General features: G+C 41.2%; 2 protein-coding genes and 1 pseudogene across 2 annotated transcripts; 1 reads left to right on the top strand and 2 right to left on the bottom strand.

Annotated features, from left to right (window-relative positions):
- Positions 1-208: 208 nt before the first annotated feature.
- Positions 209-3,978, top strand: LOC119727637 (annotated as a pseudogene).
- Positions 3,979-5,110: 1,132 nt separating this feature from the next.
- On the bottom strand, positions 5,111-9,458 carry LOC119727878 (iduronate 2-sulfatase-like). Its single transcript, XM_038199955.1, has 6 exons — positions 9,437-9,458; positions 8,617-8,705; positions 8,193-8,404; positions 7,626-7,805; positions 6,762-6,877; positions 5,111-5,847 (listed from the first exon to the last, which is right to left on the bottom strand). Exons 1-6 carry the CDS (start codon positions 9,456-9,458, stop codon positions 5,111-5,113), a joined length of 1,356 nt encoding a protein of 451 aa, XP_038055883.1.
- Positions 9,459-9,947: 489 nt separating this feature from the next.
- On the bottom strand, positions 9,948-23,674 carry LOC119727636 (iduronate 2-sulfatase-like). The gene is made up of 11 exons (XM_038199605.1): positions 23,569-23,674; positions 22,464-22,606; positions 20,010-20,190; positions 19,335-19,423; positions 18,914-19,125; positions 18,310-18,490; positions 17,487-17,613; positions 16,455-17,132; positions 14,069-14,247; positions 11,911-12,059; positions 9,948-10,076 (listed from the first exon to the last, which is right to left on the bottom strand). The coding sequence occupies exons 1-9, from the start codon at positions 23,630-23,632 to the stop codon at positions 14,093-14,095; spliced, it is 1,830 nt and encodes a 609-aa protein (XP_038055533.1). The 5' UTR covers positions 23,633-23,674; the 3' UTR covers positions 9,948-10,076; positions 11,911-12,059; positions 14,069-14,092.
- Between the last annotated feature and the right edge of the window lie 421 nt (positions 23,675-24,095).

Genomic DNA, 24,095 nt, shown 5'->3' with positions numbered 1-24,095 from the left:
ACCATGGGGGCCGCCATCTTGGTAATTAATGCTAAAACTCCCAAAATGCATCTGTGATCCGGCGACTAACATTTTATTACGTATATTAAATAGTTCATAATATTGCATTATTCGGATAATAAAATACCCAAATTCCTAAATACAGCTAAAACAAATTAGTCTGTATATTTTTTCCAGGGTTTTGTTGTTTTTCCTCCTTCAAACTCAATGTTTTGGGGATAAACAATATCTGCTTATCAATGCGCAGTGTAGTGTGGTCGTGATTACAATTTTACAAACCAGTTGCAGACAACATGAACTTTTCAACCCGGCAGCACGTGCCCAAACTTGGCCAGCCCCTTTTACCTGAGCTGTCAACTTGGACCCTGTCTGGTATCTTGTCAATAATGGGAGGGGTCACAAGGGACCACCGGTTGACTTATTTGCAGACTTTCACCTGCACCACTACAGCAGGCGTGACCAGCAGAACTCTCACCGCCCCCTTGGATGTGGTCAAAATCCTGTCTCAAGTTGGGACCAGGGAAACAAAACAAGGATTCTTCAAGGCTTTTGTTAACTTGTACCAGTCACAGGGCCTGAGGGCATTCTGGAAAGGGAACCTGATTGGTTGTCTGCGACTGTCCCCTTCAGCACCATACAGTTTTCGGCGTTTTACAAGTTCAAGTCAAAGCTTGCAGATGAGAATGGTCGGATGAGTCCCCCGAAGGCCTTGCTGGCCGGAAGTCTGGGAGGAATGGTTGCCACGGTAGTGACCTATCCGACGGACATGGTGAAGACGCGACTGATTGTGCAGTCGACGGATAAGAGGAAACGGCGTTACCGAGGAATCGTCCATGCCTTCAAGTTGATATTGAAGGAGGAAGGGCTGCTGGCCTTCTATAAAGGGCTCTATGTGTCATTACTAGTGGGGTGATATTATCATCTTCCACTCTAACTAGGGAGGGGGAAGGGTCTAGAGGATGGGAAAAGGGGCGTGTCCCAAAATGGATCAACATTTTTTTTCCAGTGATTGAAATCACACCTGTCCTGTTCAACATTGTCCAACATAAACAACATTTGTCCAAGTTTCACTACAGTGTGCTTAATTTTATACACCTTTTTTTGTTTATAGAATTGTACAGCTTTGATAAATAATAAAAAAAGTTCCTGACCTTAATTCTACAGTGTAGCAATAAGAAATCTAGGTCAAAGTTTATGCTTGTGTTAACATTTCTAGATGACATGCCCATGAGCAGTGCCTATAATTTAAAGGTAATTGTATTTTGTCATAATTTTAATGCATTTTAACTATTTTAATAGTGCACTCAACCAGCTTATTCAAATGTTTTTTTGGTTTTTTTTAAATGTACAAGTTTTGTTTACCTTCTTTGGTCAGGTTCCCTGCCCTTCAGTGCCTGTACCTTCCTGATCTACGAGTTACTAGACTCCATATGGGATTGTCCGCGTTACATGCTCACCCCTGCACAGAACTTTTTCAATGGATGTGTGGCGGCAGCCTTTGCACAGACCTTGTCCTTTCCTTTCGATACCGTCAGGAAAAAGCTCCAGGTACAAAAGTGTCAAGTAATCTTGGATGCAGGTTTACTTTGTGGGGTCAGGAAACTGAGGAACTACAAAGAAAAATCCAAGAATCTGCCAAGAAACTTCCCAGGAAGCATTGAAAACAGGGGAGTATCTGAAGAAAAAACTGGGAAGATTCCAGCAAAGTGTGGTGGAAAAGCTTTTGGTTTAGTTTCTTGGAGCATTCTGCTGAAACTTGAATTCAGCCGTAACTGCACAAAAACAAAATAAAGTCCCTCTATGTAGTATTAAAATTGAGGACATTACTTCACTAACTTTATTCATTCAGTTGAAGAAGCGTACATGTATTAATTATTTTACCATCAAAGAATTCATCCAAAGTTACTTAGGTACAGGGAGGAGACGCATTAAAACAGATGAGAACATGATGTGAGAAAGATTATCATAAATTAATCAGATGGGAGTTGAAGGATTTTAAGATTGAATTCTATTAACTTTAATTTTGCTATTGGTTTGTTGGTTTGTTCAGGCCCAAAGCTTCGTGATGAAGAATGGAGGGGGCGTGGACATCCATCCATTCCGGGGGATGATAATGGCCTTCAGGAAGACGACTGACATGTACGGAATGAAGGGCACTGGAGAGGAAACGCAGCAAATCTTTGCAAGGTAATTCTGTAGTTGCTGATCAGAAAAAATTCAGAAACTATTGTGAATTGCGCGCAAGAGTTGTAGGCCTCACAAGTCGGTCACAAGTCCAGTCTCAAGTAACAATCTATTCAAATGAACTGTGAGAAAAAGGATTCCTTTGTCATTATCGCCTGGACCTTGTGACCTTACTTGTGACTGGCTTGTGATTGGCTAGTGATTTGCCTTGTGATTGGCTTGTGATTTGCCTTGTGATTGGCTTGTGATTTGCTTGTGATTGGCTTGTGAACAACTTGTGATTTGTCTGGTGATTTGGCTTGCGATTGGCTTGTGATTGGCTTGTGATGGCTTGTGATTTGCCTTGTGATTGGCTTGTGATTTGGTTTGAAGTTTGGCTTGACTTGTGATTGATTTGTGATTTGACCAGTTGTGGACTTGACTTCAATTGTCGTGCACCAATTAATTTGAACTGCATTCCTAATGAGGAACTTTGATGACCAACCAAAAAGAAGGAAAAAAAGTTCACATTTTCTAGTTTAATGATGCGTAGGAAACTTTTTGAATAAATATTATAGGAAAATTATTAAATCAATTTGGTTGTCCACAGATTATTCCTTATGCTGGCCTGATGTTCATGACGTTTGAGGCGTGCAAGAGAGGTTTCCTCTTCCAAAACGGCTACACTCAGTCCCTGTCTGACGACACCCCTTTGCCTGGGTAGACCAGACACTCAAGCCCGATGAAGTGGCCAGCTACATGCCCAGATGACAACCGAGTAACGCCGAGACTGCCTCGGCTAATGCATGATGGGATTGATGCTTCAACGTCCGTGCCAACGAGATCTGGAGCCTTAAACTGAAAACGGAGCAGTAAACAAGCCAAAACAGTGTTGAGAAATGTTGGACGGTGTCTAGTATTGCCTGTGCGCAAGGACGGTAGAGGGCAGTGTTTCCGCTGTCCTTGAGATTCAAGCGTGGGCACTCTGATGGCAGACATAGTAACATACGTCAAGTGGGGTGAATGGTACATTCTGGTATCCAAAATGTGTGCCAAACCTCTGCATACACTGTGTACCGTTTGTCAATGCTTGTGGAACACATTGTAGAGATAGCAATAAAGTGCCAGCAAGTTCACAGTAATATCACGTTCATCATTCTAATGAAAGAGTTCTTTCCACAAGGTAGCTATATCATGCCCTAAAGGTCACCACCACAGAAATGCTGTGTTCTGGTTTACTCCTGCTTCACAGCACACAGAATGGGACCACATATGAATGACAAGTGAACATTAATCGAAATAAACAAAGACGTTTTTATTCCAAATATTGATCTACATACTATTTCATAAAAGATGATTTTTTTAATCAGTTTTCAATAACCTCCATAATAGCACCAATTTGTTTTGACAGCACTGGATTGGCCACCGTCAGGCATTGCAAGTGGGAATTACAAGTGAACATTAAATAAAATTATACTTTCCAATAAATAGATCTACATACTATTAAAAAAAGATGATTTTTATCAGTTACTGTGAGATAAAACCAGCACACATACATGTAGCACTAGTATCAGCCAACTGCTATAACAGTAAAAGAACAGTTGTTTTCCTGAAACAAACAAAATATGCTAGATTTTTAAGGATATTTCAATGGTGTCATTCTCCATATAATGAACAAGTCTCGACCCATTAAAAAGTTAGCTATTTCAAATTAGTTTTTCTTGACCCATTAAAACGTTAGCACTGTCAATTTAGTTTTCTTGATATAAAAACAGGATATATAAATGTGACACAATATACCAGTCGAAAATTCCATGACGACATTTCCATGACGATATATATTAGAGTACTGATGTTGTGCCCATTCTTGAAAATCACGCATTCTCGAGAATGGGCTTGCACATTCTTGAGAATGTGCAACTGGATCCTTGCTCAATCTTGGCAAAAAATAACTCTTCCAGATTGAGCGCACATTCTTGAGAATGCGCGACAAGATAACGGTCTTGTCGATGCCGAGCACCGGCTGCGCTTGGCAAGTCTAGCTAAATCCTCGTTCACTGATTCTCAATAATTATACTGTTGCAACGCAAGGCGCTGAAAAGTAGAGTGGATATGATAAGTAAAGGCGTATTGATATGGGGGGGGGGGGGGCGGGGGGACCGGGAAAATATAAGAGACATAATAATAGAATTCTGATTTTTGGGATAATAAAAGCGGGGGGGGGGGGGGGGGGGGGACGTAAGAATGAAGAATGTGAAGAATGAGAATGAATACTGTGACATTCCATAGTGCTAATGCTATTTCCCACCAAATTATTGTTCACATCCCACCATAACGTCGCAGAGCTGGATTCTATCTAGTCAAAAGAGTAATTTTGGCAGCTTCTGGACATCGGGTTTTTTTCGTGGCACGCATATGATACATGCAGGGACTTGTAACTTGTCTAGCCTAAACAAAGCACTTCCCAGACTAGTTCCCAGTCCTCCGTTATTACAAAACTTCCCATAGTGGACAGAAAAAAGCAATAATAACAGGTTTAATTTGATTCAAATTATCGTAGTTATACGACTACAGAAGCATAGCACATTTTCTTTCCTCTTATATGAATTGTTTCCCTTTTAAACGCTATACAATTCATTTAACATAATTATGTCGTGCAATGTTTGTTAAGATTGGGCAAAATTCATAAATTGTGCACGTGATATTCCCACCCAATCTTAAGAATGAGCGCTCATTCTTAAGAACGCGTGCTCGTTCTTAAGAATGGGCGCTCATTCTTAAGAATGCGCGCCCATTCTCGAGAATGTGCATGCCCATTCTCGAGAATGCGTGATTTTCAAGAATGGGCACAACACTGACATAAAATAAGTCCATATTATTATTTTTAAGAACATTGCAATTTTGTTAAAAAATGTATTGTCATGTTTGCACACAGTCATAAATTGTATTATGGCAAGTTGTTAGACTTGTTTGGGTAGAGCATATCTCCACCCTTTGTGAAGCTCACTAGATAGTCTTTGCACAAGCCGTTCATTGTCTTTACGTCGGCAACGTTGGTATCTTCCAAAGGATCTGAGTGGAGAATATACAGCTCTCTCGCGTGGACGTCGCTCCAATTCATTTCACAGGTGACGTTATTGAAGCCGACCCATTCCGTGTAGTGGTAGCCATCGGCTGTGATCATGGAGTATCCCATGATGGTAATGTTGGCCAGGGATGGTTGGTCGCTGTCAGGTCGGGGGGTGTCGGAGGGCCGGGGGTATTGGGTGAAGGCTGCCTTCTTCCAGGACTTGCTACTCCTGCTTGAGTGATTCAAAGCTGTATCGATAATGACTGGAACAAGGCTAACACCCTCCACGCAAGTGTCGACTTGGGATGAGTTGACAGGACAAAGGGGTGGCACGGGTAATTTTACCAAGTCAGTAAGGGTCGGGAACAGATCTGTTAGCTCCACCAAAACATCGCTGACCAACTCTTCCCGCGAGCGTGTTGCATTACTCTTCCCTCTTACCCTCGATGTCGACTTGTACTCCAAGAACGGATCCCTTAGAGGAAACTTGGGCTTCTTGGAGCCTTCTTTCACAGTGTCTGTTATGCCTGGTACGTGGATCATGAATGGAATTCTCGTGGCTGTGGCATAGTTGCTAAACTTGGACCATTCCTGATGCTCACCAAGTTGCCATCCTGTACACAGAGAGAACAAAAACCTGAACAAATTTGTCATAGTATACCTCCCCTTGCTAACATTTAGCTACAATTTCAGTCTTCTATTTACAGTACAGACACAGTAGCATATGGGCAATTCCACGGTTACGTTACATTTTTGATGTACTTTTGAGTTTCCTTGGGCTGTAATTACCTTACTGAAAAGGTTTAATAACTGTTATCCCCATGGTAGATAGAGTAGACCTAGACCTACCTAAGCACAAAGATGACATCCAGAAAAATGTGTTATGTATGATAAACAAGACGCACAAAATTGGTTACTCACGTTACATTTTCGTAACGTGAGTAACCGATTTTGTGCGTCTTGTTTATCATACATAACCCATTTTTCTGGATGTCATCTTTGGTGCTTAGGTAGGTAGGTCTAGGTCTACTCTATCTACCATGGGGATAACAGTTATTAAACCTTTTCAGTAAGGTAATTACAGCCCAAGGAAACTCAAAAGTACATCAAAAATGTTACGTGAGTAACCGTGGAACTGCCCATATACATGTTTTGGGTCCATGGGGGAGGGGGGCAAGTGGGTTACTTTTCTGAAAAAGAAACCAGACAGCAGCAAACTAAAAAAAAGGGGGGGCCTGCTTGACAATCTGACTATTGGGGGAGCTGTTCAAAGCAGACAGTTTGGACGCAACAGCGGGTCAGGTGGCACTATTTGAGCAATGCCTGTGGGACGGCGTATTATTACTAGTAATGCTGGCTGTGAAATGTTGCCTGTTGCAAATTTCGTTACCTTACTAAGGAAAAAAATATTGCCAATGTCACCGAGAGGCAAGTTTCCCCCCTGTCGCTACCCCCACAGGATACGCCACTTTACAGACAACTTAAATCTTAAGAATAATTACGCACCAAAATACAACAGTAAACTCACCGTGGTCGGAGATGAAGCTGATGATAGTGTCATCTGCAAACCCGGCCGCCTCTAATCCAGCCAAGACACGTCCCAGTTCATAATCCATGTAGGTGGTTGAGGCGTAGTATGCTTGCCTGATCAGATACTGTAAACAAATCACTCAAATTAATGACTTATATCCATGAAATTCACGTGTGTTATGTGTCATCCCCAAACCGATTGTACAGCTGAACGTCTGCAAAAATAGTTGGTCATTACAAATTATGTTCAAAAAGATCAGACACCTGTAAATTTGACTTTGAGATGATGCATAATATTCCTTCAGATGAACAGCCCATTTTTTTTACAATACAACCCTAATTTTCCCAGTCTTTTTCCCTTAATTTGAGTGCTCTTAGTGAAATGAAATGACAATTTTTTTTCAAGAATAAGAAAATTCCAATAACCAGTCAACTCTTGTTACTACAAACTCAGCCAGACCTAACCAAGATGTTTGTTATATCAGAATTTTGTACTACGTGGTAAGTTCGGTCCCTTTCACTTTACACATAATATGCACAGTTGGGACTAAGGCTTTACATTTGCTGAACCAGAATTTGTATTAACGGAGTTTGTATCAACCCTAACTCCCTATGGGGTGTGCAAAATCGTTATTGAAATTGGAGGATTCAGGACTGGAGAGTCAACTGTAATTAGGTTCTAATTTGCAAGTCCTTGTTTTCTGGAGAGAGATGCTCAATGGGCTAGGTCGCGGTCCAACGTACAAAGCTCTATGAAGTTGATATGATATGATATGAAATGGCACTTCACATACTGCATTTCACAAATTAATAACAACATTGATAAAAAAAACCTACTGATTAAACATTTCACATAACTCACATGGTATTTGTCGGGCATGGGACCGTAAGGAAACGGCAAGTGGAGTGCAGTCGTGTCCTCCCTCCGTCTGACATCCATGAATGGGTTCCAAGCAACTGGGGTTGGGTCTGGGAGTAGAATGCGTTGGGGGCTTTATCCACAGACTCCAGAGGGTACAACTCCAAATATTCCTTGGGGTACCTGAGGAATCAATAAAAAAAAATATCATGCACTTGTGTTTTTTTCACAAGAGTCCACCTGTCTCAAACATCCGTTAATCAGTTCACACCGGAGGCCGTGTATACACGCAGAAGTTTTACGAAAGTCAGATCGGATGACTGAAAAAACCCGCAACGACAGAGACCGGAAAATATCTGTCAGCGAGCCGCAGCCCCAGACCGATGCCAGAAATATGACTCTGAAGCCCCAGGGTGATGGCTTTGACCCGCCTGGCATTGCGGTCGCGTGAATATTAAACCCGTACCTCGGTCCATTCTTGTCAATATAAACCCAACCTCAACTGGTTAATATTGGACCTTTGAGGATTTGGCCGTAACATTTGATTGACAGACAGGGAGGGGCCATTACCTGAAGGAGATGTGAGGCTTATGGAAACCCATCCCCAAGAAGAACGGCAGGTGGGGTGCAGACGCTTCCTGGCGACTCTTGGACAGACTCTTGAAGATCTCTAGGATGTGGTCAGTGGTCTGGATGTCCGGTAGAGAACCGAGAGGCTGAGTGGACACGTTGACTGGACACAGCAGGTTGAAATGGAGCCGTCCATCAGATCCTGGGCAAACCTGTGAATTATTGCACACAAATCTTAATCGTCTTGGATGGACATGTGAGGACTTGTGAGGACTTGTGATGGACTTGACTACAACAGAGATAGACCAACAGTGGACTAGGCATGCTTGCGCCAAGGGTCAAGTTCCGAAATGGGCGCACATGGACTTCAAAACAAAATGTACTGTGAGTTCTTTATTCCAAGACATTTGAAGAAATAGCGTACCTTTTCATACCCATATGGTAGTGTAGGTGCATGATAGGGGCGTACAGACCAGCTGTAGGGAAAATCATTGTCTTTTCCACAGACGGGAGCTGAATAATAAAAACAAGAACAGACAAAAACAATAACAATAAATCAACAGAAAATAGTACTGTGGCGCAAATTACTATAGCAGCGTAGTCTAGAGAGGGCGCGCTCGCGGCTGTGGGCCCTATATAAGGCCCCGGGGCAGTTGCGAGACAGACTCAGCTCAGGTAGACACAGCTCAGACACACGCAGTCACAAATTAGGCTTATCTCAGACACAACCTTCCGAGCGTACGCCGAGATCATCTACGGGGAAGAGACGGTAGGCAAATTAGCTTGCGCGCGCTGACGGGCGTGTGCTGGGTGGTGCGGTGAAGTCGGGCTGGCATAAGGAGGCACGGAGTCCGCGGAGGCTACTGGAGGCAGAGCGAAATACAGCGATCTGCCGATTGTAACGTGACGGAGCCGGGAGGGCGCGCTCATCTACCCGCCGCCTCGAGGAAGGATCGCGACTGGAAACGGTCGAGGGCGGGAGAGTGGAGGCGCACAGGAACGCTAGAGGCGTAAAGTTCTTACCCGGGATTCAGAGGCTATCCCCAGCCAGGCATCGCCGTGCTGCCCAGCACTGCCTTACCGTAGCGGCTAATGCGAGGCTACCCCTACAGAGATAATTGAGAGGCTCGGAGAACAATCACTTATTAGAGGCTAACATTATAATTTAACGAGAGGTCCATCATATGACATTGATTCTGTGTAAATAAATCAAGCAGTAATTGAGGTCATTGACTGTTGTGTACTTAATTGTCTGTCCTTGTCCATCTTTAAGGTTGAGGGGCGTGGGTGAGTGCTGCTACGCGTATAGGGCGGTATTTCCATCCAAACGGGCCTGCATTCCCGGCTGCTGGGGTACTGATCCTTAGCTAGGTTGTCTGGGTAAAGGGACTATGGATCGGGTCACAGATATTCCCGCCACAGTACCAACCGGGCACAATAACAAAAATGTTTTGATTCCTTCTTTTGAAACTCGGCCGGAAATATTTGTAACGACCTTAACCTCCCTGATCCTCAAAATCTATGAAGAGGTTTTTTGGAGGATTTTGAAGAATTGAGAAAGGCAGAGCCCACTGACCATAAGTCTACAGGGCTTGATTCCCATGAGAGTATATTGCAAAAATGTGCCATTGGTTTCTGCATAGTGGAGTATTTTGCAGGACTGAGGAAGGTAGAGCCCAGCCAGTATTTCTTTACATGAGGCTTGATGCACCTTGAAACTTGGTAGGTAAAAAAAAAGAGTGCATCTAGGTAACTATATTGTGGTAGTGTGGTGAAATTGCCCGCGTTCGTCCGCCAATATGAGCCTTTGTTGTTGTAGGTCTTTGTCGTATCTGGGCGTCGACTTGTCAGAAAGGACACTCGAGATGGAGCACACAGTGGTTGCTGCAAAAGGTCAAATAAATTCTCGTATGAAAGTCGAACATTTTCTGTTTTGAGTTTTTTTGTTTTATATCTAAAATGTGATGTGTTTTAATTACAGAGACTTTGTTAATTTGGGCATGATTAGGGTCAGTTCACTTTTATTCATGGCTATGAACCATTTGAAGAATTTTGTATCTAAAAAATTCTTTTAACATGATATAATTCCTTTACTCTTTCATACTTGATTTATGGCCCACTTTCTTTTGGGAGATCTTCAAGCGTACATGGTTTCAACAAATTTTTCACGTTGCAGAAGAAAGCTGTTCGTATTGTAAATAATGCAGGTTACCTTGATCATACTACTCCTTTATTTGCCAAATTTAATATTCTGAAACTGAATGATCCCTACCACACCAACTGGGTATACTTATGTTTAAATATACTCACAACATGCTCCCTCCAATTTTTAATCATCTATTCTCATTTACTTCTTCTGTTCATTCATACGGGACTCGTAGATCATCACGAAAGGTGATCTTTTTGTGAGACAAAATAGAACTTACTTTATTTAGAAACGGTCCATTTCAACATGGTGTCATATACTGGAATGAACTCAACACTGGTTTAAAAGAGTGTACTACTGTGGTTACATTTGCCAACGAAATTGAAAAATCGATCAACAAAACTTTTACTTGAACACCCCTCTGGCTATATCTATGGTACCTGCCTCTTGTGTGCGGTGTGCGAACTGCACGATGGGGCACAGAACGCAGTGCAGGAGACAATATTTGGAACCAGTTGGTGTTTTATCAGCTGTTTAAACCGTCGTGACGGGCCCTTCAACAAAATGACTGGGTAAACTGTCTATTAGGCAAAAAAAAATAAATACTTGGTCTCTGGTCAGACCAAAGTTCCGGAATTGATGCAGCGACGCGGATTTTTTTTTTTTTCAAGCTTGGATTGTACAGACAAGGTGGGGTACTATTTTGCTTTTTTTGGGTGTCCTCATGTACATTGGTGTCCTCCATAATTTGCCTTGGTGCCCCTCGATCATTTGCCTTGGTGCAATTTCCCATTCCTTGGTGCTCTTTGGTAAAAAAAATTGAGGTGCGGCAATAGAGGGCGCTGTTGGAGCTACCGCGGAACATTTTGGGAAAAAAAAGATTGACGCGCATGATTAAAATCGACGCGCGCGCTGACCAGAGACCGACTTATTTTTTTTTTGGCCTTAGGTATTTATGAATTTTCAATAAAAAGTTTGACAAGTTTCCAAAAGCAAATTTTTTCATATCATTTTTTGAGTAAAAGGTTATGCTGATTATTAATAATGAATATTAATAATATGGCTTTGCCTTGTATTGTGAGTGAGTAAAGAGTGAAAGAATCAGTAAATAAATGAAAGGATTAATGTGTCAGTTTAACTGTGTTATATTTTATATCCAAATGTTCAGGTATTATTTTTAAGACCCAAAACATAAAACTAAGTGTCCATTCGGATTGTCAGTGCCTTTCGTCTTCACTGCGCACGGTGCCTTTTAAAAATTGTCAGAGTCAACAATGGAATTAAATTGACCAAAGTACATGTAATCTTGAATGACATGTATATTTTGGTCATTCAAAACCAAATCCAAATTACTTCATCTAATTACACGTACAGTTCTTGCATAGTGGAGAAAATGTATGCTAAAATGTAATCATTGTCTATCTGATGGTAAAATAAAATCTGGTAAGTCAGATTTGAAAATGGGTAAGTTAAATGTTGGAGTGGGTAAGTGCTGGGTAAGCGGGTAGAAAAGGTAAATTCGAGGCTTGTGTTATAAAACATGAATTATCAAATGTCATGCCTCAAATATACCTGTGCATATGCGTTGGTGAACCTGACCGACTGTGCAGCCAACTGATCAATGTTAGGTGTCAGGGCTCTGCCTCCATAGCTTGAGATGACCGGAGCCAGATCATCCACAACGAGGAATAAGACATTGCGTCTGTCCACATCTCCTCTCTCTGACAAATAAAAATCTGCTAGATTTGGGTGAATTTAATTTTCAATTGAATTTTGCAGCGTGGATATCAGTGACCTTGAAAATTGTTTAGTTTTGTGAGCAATTAAAGAAAAGGTTCACTTGGTGAAAAAAAGTCATTATTGGTTAAAAGACCAATAGTACACCTCTAGTCTGATCCCCTATGGTTAATCGTGACATTCAATAGGTATTTTAGCGAACTGAAATATATATAATTACTTACATGGAATGGGCTCCTAAAATAATGCATAGAATACCAGCAGGCTTAATTTTGTAGAAAAAGGGCAGGGTTTTTAATGATGAAGAAAATTATGGGGTAAAATGATGACTGCGTCTGAATTGCTGTGACTCACACGTCTCTAGTCGCAGTGTTTTAACAGGTAGGCCTATATGAAAGTCGCATTTTACCAAATTACCAAAAACCTAGAGGTAGGCTTATCTAAATAAAAATGCAGTGGCTATCGTTACGGCAGCCGTAATGCAATTTTCAACAGCTATTGTTTCGGAATATTCTGGTTCCCTGACCTAGTATTCAATGTCAGGATTTTTGGCTACAACCAGACTATCATCAACTGAAAGGTTCTTGGACTAGATTTCCCTTAAAAAAATACCTCTAAAGCCACTGATTACAAAGGAAAAAAAATGAATACTCTCTTAGGTACCTAACTAAAATGAACAATTTTGATCATAAACAAACAAATTTGGGGCTTCAAAATTTATTTTGGAAAATTTGAAGGAAAAATGGGAAAGATTCCCATATCTGGCCATCAATGACCTATCAGCCATCAGAAAGTGATATGTCCTAAAAAGTTAAAATTAGCAGGGACAAATTTTGAATGTTTACTGAGAAAACACTTTTCAGACCAGGGAAAGATTTCCATATACGAAGTTCACTAATTTTCCTCTGTATTGACTAACAAGCCCCCAGATAGCAATTTCATGTCATCAAAGTCAATTTGAGCAGTGAGAAAATACAAGCATTTTCTTAGAAAACACTGAGAATTTTTCAGTCCAATCTCATAGGGTTTGTACACAGGGTGTTGAGTGAACTTCGTATATGGAAATCTTTCCCAGACCAGTCCCATACTTGTGCACAGGGTGACAAGTGATGGCCAGATATCTTTCCGAAAAATGTTGCAACCTGACGCCACTTTGGCACTTCAGCGGTTGTGTACAAAGTCCATGGAGAGTCAGAACATTTTCTAACAAAATTGGAAATGTTTCTCACTCAGTCCCAGTTTTTATTAATCCTTCCTTTATTTTCATAGCTCTGTTGTGCCCATTCTTGAAAATCACGCAATCTTAAGAATGTGCGCGCATTCTTAAGAATGAGCGCCCATTCTTAAGAACGAGCACGCGTTCTTAAGAATGAGCGCTCATTCTTAAGATTGGGTGGGAATATCACGTGCACAATTTATGAATTTTGCCCAATCTTAACAAACATTGCATGACATAATTATGTTAAATGAAATGTATAGCGGTTAAAAGGGAAACAATTTATATAAAGAGGAAAGAAAATGTTCTATGCTTCTGTACTCGTATAACTACGATAATTTGAATCAAATTAAACCTGTTATTATTGCTTTTTTTCTGCCCACTATGGGAAGTTTTGTAATAACGGAGGACTGGGAACTAGTCTGGGAAGTGCTTTGTTTAGGCTAGACAAGTTACAAGTCCCTGTATGTATCATATGCATGCCACGAAAAAACAACGATGTCCAGAAGCTGCCAAAATTGCTCTTTTGACTAGATAGAATCCAGCTCTGCGACGTAATGGTGGGGTGTGAACAATAAATTGGTGACAATTTAAATGGGAAATAGCATTAGCACTATGGGATGTCGCAGTATTCATTCTCATTCTTCACATTCTTCATTCTTCTTATTCATTTTTCAAAGACATAAGTGGCATCTGGTTGCAAAATTTCTTCTCCCTAAACTACACGATTATTCCTTTATAAATGTTAGTAAATAAATTTTGACTTGACCTTCTCACCTTTGTTTTGAACTAACCCAAAATTCATAAAAGTTGCGAACAGCAAAAACCACAACCCCTCCATCCTGCATCCGGCCCCGGTTTTTCATTTCCTCTGTTATTGTATAGCGCCCTCTCTTGGCAATCAGAGTAAGAAAGATTACTAGTCTTGATTGCCAGACGCTTCTCTTTAACTTTCGCTAAGTAACAAAAGAGGGGGGGAAAACCCCAAAAGTTCCTTTATTTCCATATAGTTGTTATAAATTGGAATCATCTCATTTCCATGTTGAAAATACAGGTTCATACTAATATGAAAATAAATGTACTAATATGAAAATACTAATATGAAAATAAATTTCATTTTAGGTGATTCATCAAATATTCTTAACATTATGGGTTATTATTCTGTAACAGAAATGTTGGACGGTGTCTGGTATTGCCCATGTGCAAGGAAGGTAGAGGGCGGTGTTTCCGCTGTCCATGAAATTCAAGCGTGGGCACTCTGAGATCTGATTGCAAGTTTGCTTAAAAAAGTCAAGTGGGTGAATGGTACACAGTGTGCGGCCAACTGCTGTCCAAAATGTGTGCCAAACCTCTGCATACACTGTGCGCCATCTGTCAATGCTTGTGGAACACTCACATTGTAGAGATAGCATTAAAGTGTCATCAAGTTCACAGTAATATCACGTTCATCATTCTAATGAAAGAGTTCTTTCCACAAGGTAGCTATATCATGCTCTAAAGGTAACCACCACACAAACGCTGTGTTTTGGTTTACTCCTGCTTTACAGCACCACAGAATGGGACCGCATATGAATGACAAGTGAACATTAATTAATTGAAATATACAAAGATGTTTTTATTAAATACCGATCTACGTACTATTTCATAAAAGATGAGATTTTTACTAGTTCACAATACCTCCATAATAGCACCAATTCGTTTAGACAACATTGGGTTTGCCGCCGACGGATTGGCCGACGACAGGCATTGCAAGTCTGAATGACAATTGCACATTAAATATAAAGATAAGTAAGATTTGACGCTTTGCATGGTGGAGATACTAAATAATGAAAGGTTTGCGGAAACACCATGTGCGAATAATTTCTCAACTAAGAGAATGGTTCTGAAAAAAAAAAGAACCAGAGGTATAAACTCGACGTTCCGGTCAGTATGCTCTGACCATCTTAAGGAGAGTGAAGACGGTCAGAGCATACTGACTGGAACGTCGAGTTTATACCTCTGGTTCTTTTTTTTTCAGAACCATTCTCTTAGTTGAGAAATTATTCGCACATGGTGTTTCCGCAAACCTTTCATTAAATATAAAGATGTTTTTATTGCAAGTATCGATCTACATTGTCACTCATTGCTTCTCTCCACCCAGGAGTAAATGGGCACCTGTGAGGGCAGAGATGGTTATTGTGAACAGTGATTGGTTCTAGCTTCCTTGCTACTAACAGGCAGCATCGAGCTGTATACTCCCCAGGGAGCTGAGATGGTATTTGGAATGTTTCATGGGCCCAATAAGCAGGGGTAATAATGATGTAGCGCCTTGAGCACCAGTCCTGGAGGATTTGTGCGCTTATGATTTTATTAGTAATTGTGAGTTTACCAACACCCATACATATATTACTAGTATCAGCCACTTGTTATTACAATTAAAGAACAGTTGTTTTCCTGAAACAAACAAAATATGCTAGATTTTTAAGTATATTTCAATAGTGTCATTCTCCATATAATTGGAACCGTGAACAAGTCTTGACCCATAAACAAAGTTAGCTATTGCATTTAGCTTTTCTTGACCCATTAAAAAGTTAGCCTTTCAATTTAGTGTTTTTAATATAAAAACTTATTTACATGTGACACAATTTACCAGTCTAAGAATCATATCCTTGACTGACATAATATAAATTTATTCATAATATTATAATTAAGAACATTGCAATTTTTTTTAAAATGAGTTGTCATGTTTGCACACAGTCATAAATTGTATTAGGCCAAAAAAAAAAGGTCTCCGGTTTCTGGTATGGAGCTTGCCCAAAAAGTGGTGCGGCGACGCAGCTTCTTTTTTTTACCTGACTTTTTTGCTTCAAATGTCGGCTGATGACTGCAAATGGTGCCCGACTAAACTTAGTGCAAATATTATGGCCACATCAAGCTTATTCTCGATCATAATCCCATCTAAAAACACATTAAAATTGTGCAGCAGCAGGATTCCAGTCAAACCAGTGAGTTTGGCGGTTTTGAGACATCATCTTTCATTGAAAAAAAACGTTTTCATTTTGCCAACGCGCATGGCTACGGCGACGCGCGCGCATACCAGAAAACCGGAGACTTTTTTTTTTGCCTTATGGCAAGTTGTTAGACTTGTTTGGGTAGAGCATATCTCACCCTTTGTGAAGCTCACTAGATAGTCTTTGCACAAGCCGTTCATTTTTCTTTACATCGGCAACGTTGGTATCTTCCAAAGGATCTGAGTGGAGAATATACAGCTCTCTCGCGTGGTTGTCGCTCCAATTCATCTCACAGGTGACGTTATTGAAGCCGACCCATTCCGTGTAGTGGTAGCCATTGGCTGTGATCATGGAGTATCCCATGATGGTAATGTTGGCCAGGGATGGTTGGTCGCTGTCGGGTCGGGGGGTGTCGGAGGGCCGAGGGTATTGGGTGAAAGCTGCCTTCTTCCAGGACTGACTACTCCTGCTTGAGTGATTCAAAGCTGTATCTACAATGATTGGAGCAAGACTAACACCCTCCACGCAAGTGTCGACTTGGGATGAGTTGACAGGACAAAGGGGTGGCACAGGTAATTGTACCAAGTCGGTAAGGGTCGGGAATAGATCTGTTAGCTCCACCAGAGCATCGCTGACCAACACTCCCTGCGAGCTTGTGGCCTTGCTCTTCCCTCTAACCCTCGATGTCGACTTGTACTCCAAGAACGGATCCCTTAGAGGAAACTTGGGCTTCTTGGAGCCTTCTTTCACAGTGTCTGTTATGCCTGGTACGTGGATCATGAATGGAACTCTCGTGGCTGTGGCATAGTTGCTATACTTGGACCATTCCTGATGCTCACCAAGTTGCCATCCTGTAGACATACAGAACAAAAACCTGAACAAATTCGTCACAGCATACCTTCCCCCTTGCTTATGTTTAGCTACAATTTCAGTCTTCTATTTACAGTACAGACACAGTACAGCGGACTGTTGCCAGACCGCAGCAAAACAAAAAAAGGGGGGGGGGGCTGCTTGACAACTCACTATTGGGGGAGCTGTTCAAAGCAGACAGTTTGGACACAACAGCAGGTCAGGTGACACTATTTGAGCAATGCCCGTGGGAGAGAGTACTATTACTATGGTGCTAAAGGCAATCAAGCCAAAGGATCTTTGTCCTTATTAAATCTTATGAACAATTACTCGCCAAAATACAACAGTAAACTCACCGTGGTCGGAGATGAAGCTGATGATAGTGTCATCTGCAAACCCGGCCGCCTCTAATCCAGCCAAGACACGTCCCAGTTCATAATCCATGTAGGTGGTTGAGGCGTAGTACGCTTGCCTGATCAGATACTAAAACAAATCACTCAAATGAATGACTTATAAAATGTTCATACGATATGTGTCATCCCCAAACCTTAGGAATAGATTGTAGAGCAGAAAGTCTACAAAAATATTTGGTCATTACAAATTCGGGTCGGAAAAGATCAGATACCTGTAAATTTGACTTTGAGATGATGCATAATATTCCTTCAGATGAACAGCCCATTTTTATACAATTCAACCCTAATTTTCTCAGTCTTTTTCCCTTAATTTGAGTGCTCTTAGTGAAATGACAAAGAGTAAAAAAAATGCAAAAAAACCAGCATGGAAGGGAAATAATTTTAAACTGAAACCAACTGTGTACAATCAACTCTCGTTAATTCAAATTTAGTCGGACCTAGCAAAAATGTTGATTTCAGAATTGTGTATTACTAAAGAGAAGTGCCGGCCCCATTCATTGTGCACATCAATGCACAGTCGGGACCAAGGCTTTATGTTTGCTATAACCAAAATGTGTATTAACAGTAATTGTATTAATGAGAGTCAACTGTAATTAGGTTCTAATGTGCAGTGAAGTCCTCATTTGGCGCTCAATGGGCTAGGCATGGTTCCAAAAAATACAAAGTTCCAAAAAATACAAAGCTCTGTAAAAACTGAAATGAAATTGCTACCAATTACTAGTACGATTGATAAAAAAACTACTGAATTCCATTTCCCATAGCTCACATGGTATTTGTCGGGCATAGGACCGTAAGGAAACGGCAAGTGGAGTGAAGTCGTGTCCTCCCTCCGTCTGACATCCATGAATGGGTTCCAAGCAACTGGGGGCTGGGTCTGGGAGTAGAATGCGTTGGGGGCTTTATCCACAGACTCCAGAGGGTACAACTCCAAATATTCCTTGGGATATCTGAGGAATCAATTTAAAAATAAAAAAAATATCAGGCACTTGTGTTTTTTTCTCACAAGAATCAACCTGTCTCAAACACCTGCTAACCAGTTTGCCCCACAGGCCTTGAATACACCCTAAAGTTTTCCTAAAGTCAGTCGGATGACTGAAAAACCCGCAAAGCCCGAGAATGATGGCGTTGACCCGCCTGGCATTGTGGTCGCGTGAATACTAAACCTGTGCCTCGGTCTGTTCTTCTCAAAATAAACCTGACCTCAACGGGTTAAAATTGAACCACTGCAGATTTGGCCATAAAGCCCATTTATTTGTGTACACTTCTCACAATGAAAGACTTTGACCAAGCTTTTGGTCACCTGACCAAAAAGTCTGGATCTAATTGGTCAATGCGCACGGTTTGACAGTCATGCAGGGAGGGGCCATTACCTGAAGGAGATGTGAGGCTTATGGAAACCCATCCCCAAGAAGAACGGCAGGTGGGGTGCAGATGCTTCCTGGCGACTCTCGGACAGACTCTTGAAGATCTCTAGGATGTGGTCAGTGGTCTGGATGTCCGGTAGCGAACCGAGAGGCTGAGTGGACACGTTGACTGGACACAGCAGGTTGAAATGGAGCCGTCCATCGGATCCTGGGCAAACCTGTGAATTATGGCACACAAACATGACAAATCTTAACGGTCTTGGACGGACATGTGAGGACTTGTGAGGACTTGTGATGGACTTGATAGACCAACAGTGGACTAGGCATGCTTGCGCCAAGTGTCAAGTTCCGAAATGGGCACACATGGACTTCAAAACAAGTTGTACTGTGAGTTCTTTATTCCAAGACATTTGAAGAAAGAGCGTACCTTTTCAAACCCATACGGTAGTGTAGGTGCATGATAGGGGCGCACAGACCAGCTGTAGGGAGAATCATTGTCCTCTCCACTGACATGACCTGAACAATAAAAACAAGAACAAACAAAAACAAAAAATCTAAAGAAAGTAATACAACCGGGCACAATAACACAAATATTTTGATTCCTTTCTTTTGAAACTCGGCCAGAAATATTTGTAATGACCTTAACCTCCCTGATCCTAAAAATCGATGAGGAGGTTTTTGGAGGATTTTGAAGAATGGAGAAAGGCTGCAGGGCTTGTTTTCCGTGTAGTGAAGGATTTGCAGGATTGAGGAAGGTAGGATCCAGCCACTATTATTTTACGTGGGGCTTGATGCCTCTAGAAACTTGGTAGGTACAAAGAGTGTGCCACTGGCATCCTGCACAGTGGGGGATTTTGTAGGATTGAGGAAGGTGGAGCCCAGCCACCGTTACTTTACATCGGGCTTGATGTACCTTGAAACTTGGTAGTTACAAAAAGTGCTTATAGGTGACTAGCAAAAATGTCTAGGCAGTTGGCTTTAGTTTAAGACCTTTTCATGTTTGTTGAATGTAACTTCTATCTTTACCTAAAACACACCTGAAGCAACTGACAACGCGGTTCAAGGATTCAAAATAATGAAACTAGAAAAACTTTAAACCCACCATAATGGAAGATTTTACCGATGCTTGCAGTGAAGTAACCAGCGTCCTTGAAATATTGTGGTAACGTGGTGAAATTGCCCACGTTCGTCCGCCAGTATAAGGCTCCGTTGTAGTAGGTCTTTGTCGTATCCGGGCGTCGACTTGTCAGAAAGGACACTCGAGATGGAGCACACAGTGGTTGCTGCAAAAGGTCAAACAGATTCTCGTTTAATATGAAAGTCAAACATTTGTCATTATCCACGACCAGTACCCTAGCCGGTTGTAAACACACTTGTTTAATCCCGGCCAAGCACATATATTCCCATTCAAAAATACCGTTCAGTGAAAAATCAAAATAAGTAAAAAAAATCACAATTTTCCAACGATTTTGTTCAACACTTTTTTCCTCGTGTTTTGTGAAACACCCCTGGCCATATCTATGGTACGTTCCTCATGTGTGTAGTACTAAATCTCCGTTTTATGGAGTATGGCGTGCGTGCGGTGCGTACTGCACAATGGAGTGCAGAAAGCAGTGGTGCAGGACAGACTGTTTAAAACCAGTTGGTGTTTTATCAGCTGTTTAAAGCCACTCACGTGACGGGCCCTCAACCAAAAGGACTGAAACTGTCTGACTATTAGGTATTCATGAATTTTCAAGAAAAAATTTGACAATTTTCCTAAGCAAATATTTTTATATCATTTTTTTTTTACTGAAAGGCAATGCTGTTCATTAATAATAAGGCTTCACCTTGTTAGTTAGTACTAAAATATAGCTGTGCATATGCGTTAGTGAACCTGACCGACTGTGCAGCCAACTGATCAATGTTAGGTGTCAGGGCTCTGCCTCCATAGCTTGAGATGACCGGAGCCAGATCATCCGCAACGAGGAATAAGACATTGCGTCTGTCCACATCTCCTCTCTCTGACAAATAAAAATCTGCTAGATTTGGGTGAATTTAATTTTAATATGGACTCACATTGTGTTATATTTTTTATCCAAATGTTCAGGTATTATTTTTAAGACCCAAAACATAAAACTAAGTGTCTATTCGGCCTTTGTCAGTGCCAATTTCGTCTTCACTGCGCACGGTGCCTTTTAAAAATTGTCAGGGTCAACAATGGAATTAAATTGACCAAAGTACATGTAATCTTGAATGACATGTATATTTTTGGTCATTCGAAACCAAATCCAAATTACTTCAACTAATTACACGTACAGTTCTTGCATAGTGGGGAAAATGTATTGTGATGAATCATCAACTATACGTTTTATACATTAACATGAACTGTATAGTGACTTTTCTTTAGTGCCAAGTCACTCATACTAGAGCAGTAGACCCCAATTGGCCCATACAGTTAGTGGGCGTGGCTTAAGTCAGCTACTGAGCAATACTGCAGTTTGATTGGTTACCACCCTCTGAATACTTTAGCAATGATGTGCATTTATTGTTAGCAAATGTAATTGGATCATGTTGGCCTATAAAAGGCAGAGGGAGAAGGAATAATCCTCACTTCTTCGCCTGGTGGGACCAAAAAAGTCAAATAAGGCCCCCCAAAAAAGTCTCCGGTTTCTGGTATGTGCGCGCGTCGCCGTAGCCATACGCGTCGGCAAAATAAACAAGTTTTTTTTTTCAATACAAGATGATGTTTCAAAACCGCCAAACTCACTGGTTTGACTGGAATTCTGCTGCTGCACAATTTTAACGTGTTTTTAGAAGGGGTTATGATCGAGAATAAGATTTATGTGGCCTCTCTGGACTCCCATATATTTGCACTAAGTTTAGTCGGGCACCATTTGCAGTCATCAGCCGACATTTGAAGCCAAAAAAAAAAAAAAAAAAAACAGGGAAAAAAAAAAAAAAAAGCCGCGTCGCCGCACCACTTTTGGGGCAAGCTCCATACCAGAAACCGGAGACTTTTTTTTTCCGGCCTAAGTCTCCTGTCTCTGTTTTATTGTCTAATTGTCGCTAATTAGGGTGTAAGTCTCCCCCACTTGAGCCACTTAAGCCACTGGTCAGCCACCCTGAGCCACTGGTCAACCGCCCAAACCTCTGGTTAATCCACCCAAAACCACACGTTAATCCACCCAAAACCACAGGCTAATCCACCCAAAACCACAGATTAATCCACCCAATCCCCTAAATCCCAAACACAAGTTGAGTTAGCGCTTTCCCCTGGTGGAGCAGATTTGGGAGTGCTGTTCGTCACTTGGTGCTGTGGCCTCCAACCGCAGGTGCTTCAACTCCATCGGGACTGGGCCAGAGAGGCAAGGGACCGACTAGGTGACGCACGTTACAGTATGCTAAAATGTTATCATTGTCTAGCTGATGGTAAAATAAAATCTGGTAGGGCAGATTTGAAAATGGGTATGTTAAATGTTGGAGTGGGTAAGTGCTGGGTAAGTGGATAAAAAAGTTAAATTCGAGGCTCGTGTTATAAAACATGAATGTATGACATGTCATGTCTAAAATATACCTGTGCATATGCGTTGGTGAACCTGACCGACTGTGAAGCCAACTGATCAATGTTAGGTGTCAGGGCTCTGCCTCCATAGCTTGAGATGACCGGAGCCAGATCATCCACAACGAGGAATAAGACGTTGGGTCTGTCTGCATCTCCTATCCGTGAAGAATGAAAATAAGGCCGAGCTCAATATTCAACTGTCAGATATGAGTGCAATATGCTAGATTTTGGTGAATGTAAACTCAAACACGAATTAAAAGGAATTTTGTGGAGTGGATATCAGTGACCTTGGAATTTGTTTACTTTGTGAGCAATCAAAGAAAAGGTTAACTTGGTATAAGACCAAAAGTACACCCCTAATGCCCTATGGTTAATTGTGATATTCAATATGGTATATAATTTAGCGAACTAAAAAATGTATCTATGTAACTAAAATTTAAAAAGAACAAAGAAAAATTCCTGTATCTGGCCATCACTTGTCACCCTGTGCACCGTGCACAAACCCTATGGGACTGGTCTGAAAATTTTAAAGTGTTTTCTCAGTAAAATTTCAAAATTCGTCCTTGCTAATTTTAGGACATAATATTTCTGATGGCTGATAGGTCATTTAAGGGAAAAATTACTGATGGCCAGATATGGGAATCTTTCCAAGAACAATTTTGATTAAAAACATTAAAAAAAATTGGGGCTGCAGAATTTATTTTGGAAAATTTGAGGGTCATTTGTAGTCCCATAAATGTGACGTTAATACGTCACATTTATGGGACTAGGTCATTTGCTTGTCCGAGTAACTTGGACCCAACTTATCGCCTTTTTAACATTCGGACATCCGAATGTTAAAAAGGCGATAAGTTGGGGCCAAGTTAGCCCAACTAGTGTGGCCGTCGGTATGCTGCGCTGAACCTAGGTTCAGCGCAGCATACCGACGACGGCCACACTAGTGGGGCTAGGTCCAAGTTACTCGGACTAGTCATTTGCCGTGTTTGCAAATCATGAAATGCAAAAGTAATTTTTGAACGGAACAAGTAAAAAAGGGAGGTGCCCTTAACTACACGATTATCCCCTATGAATGTTTATAAATTAATTATTAATCAACCAAAGCTGATATATTTCTCACCTTCGTTCTGAACTAAACCAAAATTCATAAAAGTTACAAACAGCAACAAACACAACCCCTCCATCTCGCATCCGGCGCAGTTTTTCAGTTCCCTTATTATTGTATAGCGCCCTCTCTTGGCAATCAGAGTAAGAAAGATTGCTAGTCTTGATTACCAGTCGCTTCTCTTATGCTTTGCTAACATAAGTAACAAAAGGGGGGAAAATATCAAAAAGTCCCTTTAATATCATATAGTTGTTATAAATTTGAATCATCTCATTTCCATGTTGAAAATACAGGTTCATACTAATATGAAAATAAATGTAGTGACATGTAACAGGATTGTTTTTGTTTTTATTTTGCCAGCAACTAGTAGGAGGGGAAGGAGCACTAGAGCTAGAAAGGGAGGGGGCGACTGCAAAAAATTGTGGCTGGGAACCATAATGTGTGGGAGATTGTACAACCCCTACTTTAGACTAATCTGCAATGCCACTGAAAATTAAAAGACACAATAATGACACACAAACATGTTTCTTTGGTCATATTTA

The sequence above is a fragment of the Patiria miniata genome, unplaced genomic scaffold (assembly GCF_015706575.1).
Source record: "Patiria miniata isolate m_02_andy unplaced genomic scaffold, ASM1570657v1 HiC_scaffold_20, whole genome shotgun sequence".
Classification (NCBI taxonomy): Eukaryota; Metazoa; Echinodermata; class Asteroidea; order Valvatida; family Asterinidae; genus Patiria; species Patiria miniata.
Note: the sequence above shows the minus strand (reverse complement) of the source record. Positions and strands in the feature narration are given on the sequence as shown.

What these genes read in the sequence shown, in the direction of transcription:
- LOC119727878 (XM_038199955.1), bottom strand. Translation starts at nt 9,458, where the DNA reads ATGGACAAGGACAGACAATTAA. An exon ending in AAGCCTCACATCTCCTTCAG is followed by an intron (nt 7,806 to 8,192) that starts GTAATGGCCCCT and finishes TTGATTCCTCAG; the next exon opens with GTACCCCAAGGAATATTTGG. An exon ending in CAGCTTCATCTCCGACCACG is followed by an intron (nt 5,848 to 6,761) that starts GTGAGTTTACTG and finishes CTCTGTGTACAG; the next exon opens with GATGGCAACTTGGTGAGCAT.
- LOC119727636 (XM_038199605.1), bottom strand. Translation starts at nt 23,632, where the DNA reads ATGGAGGGGTTGTGTTTGTTGCTGTTTGTAACTTTTATGAATTTTGGT. An exon ending in CGGTAAAATCTTCCATTATG is followed by an intron (nt 19,424 to 20,009) that starts GTGGGTTTAAAG and finishes TTTATTGTTCAG; the next exon opens with GTCATGTCAGTGGAGAGGAC. An exon ending in CAGCTTCATCTCCGACCACG is followed by an intron (nt 17,133 to 17,486) that starts GTGAGTTTACTG and finishes GTATGTCTACAG; the next exon opens with GATGGCAACTTGGTGAGCAT.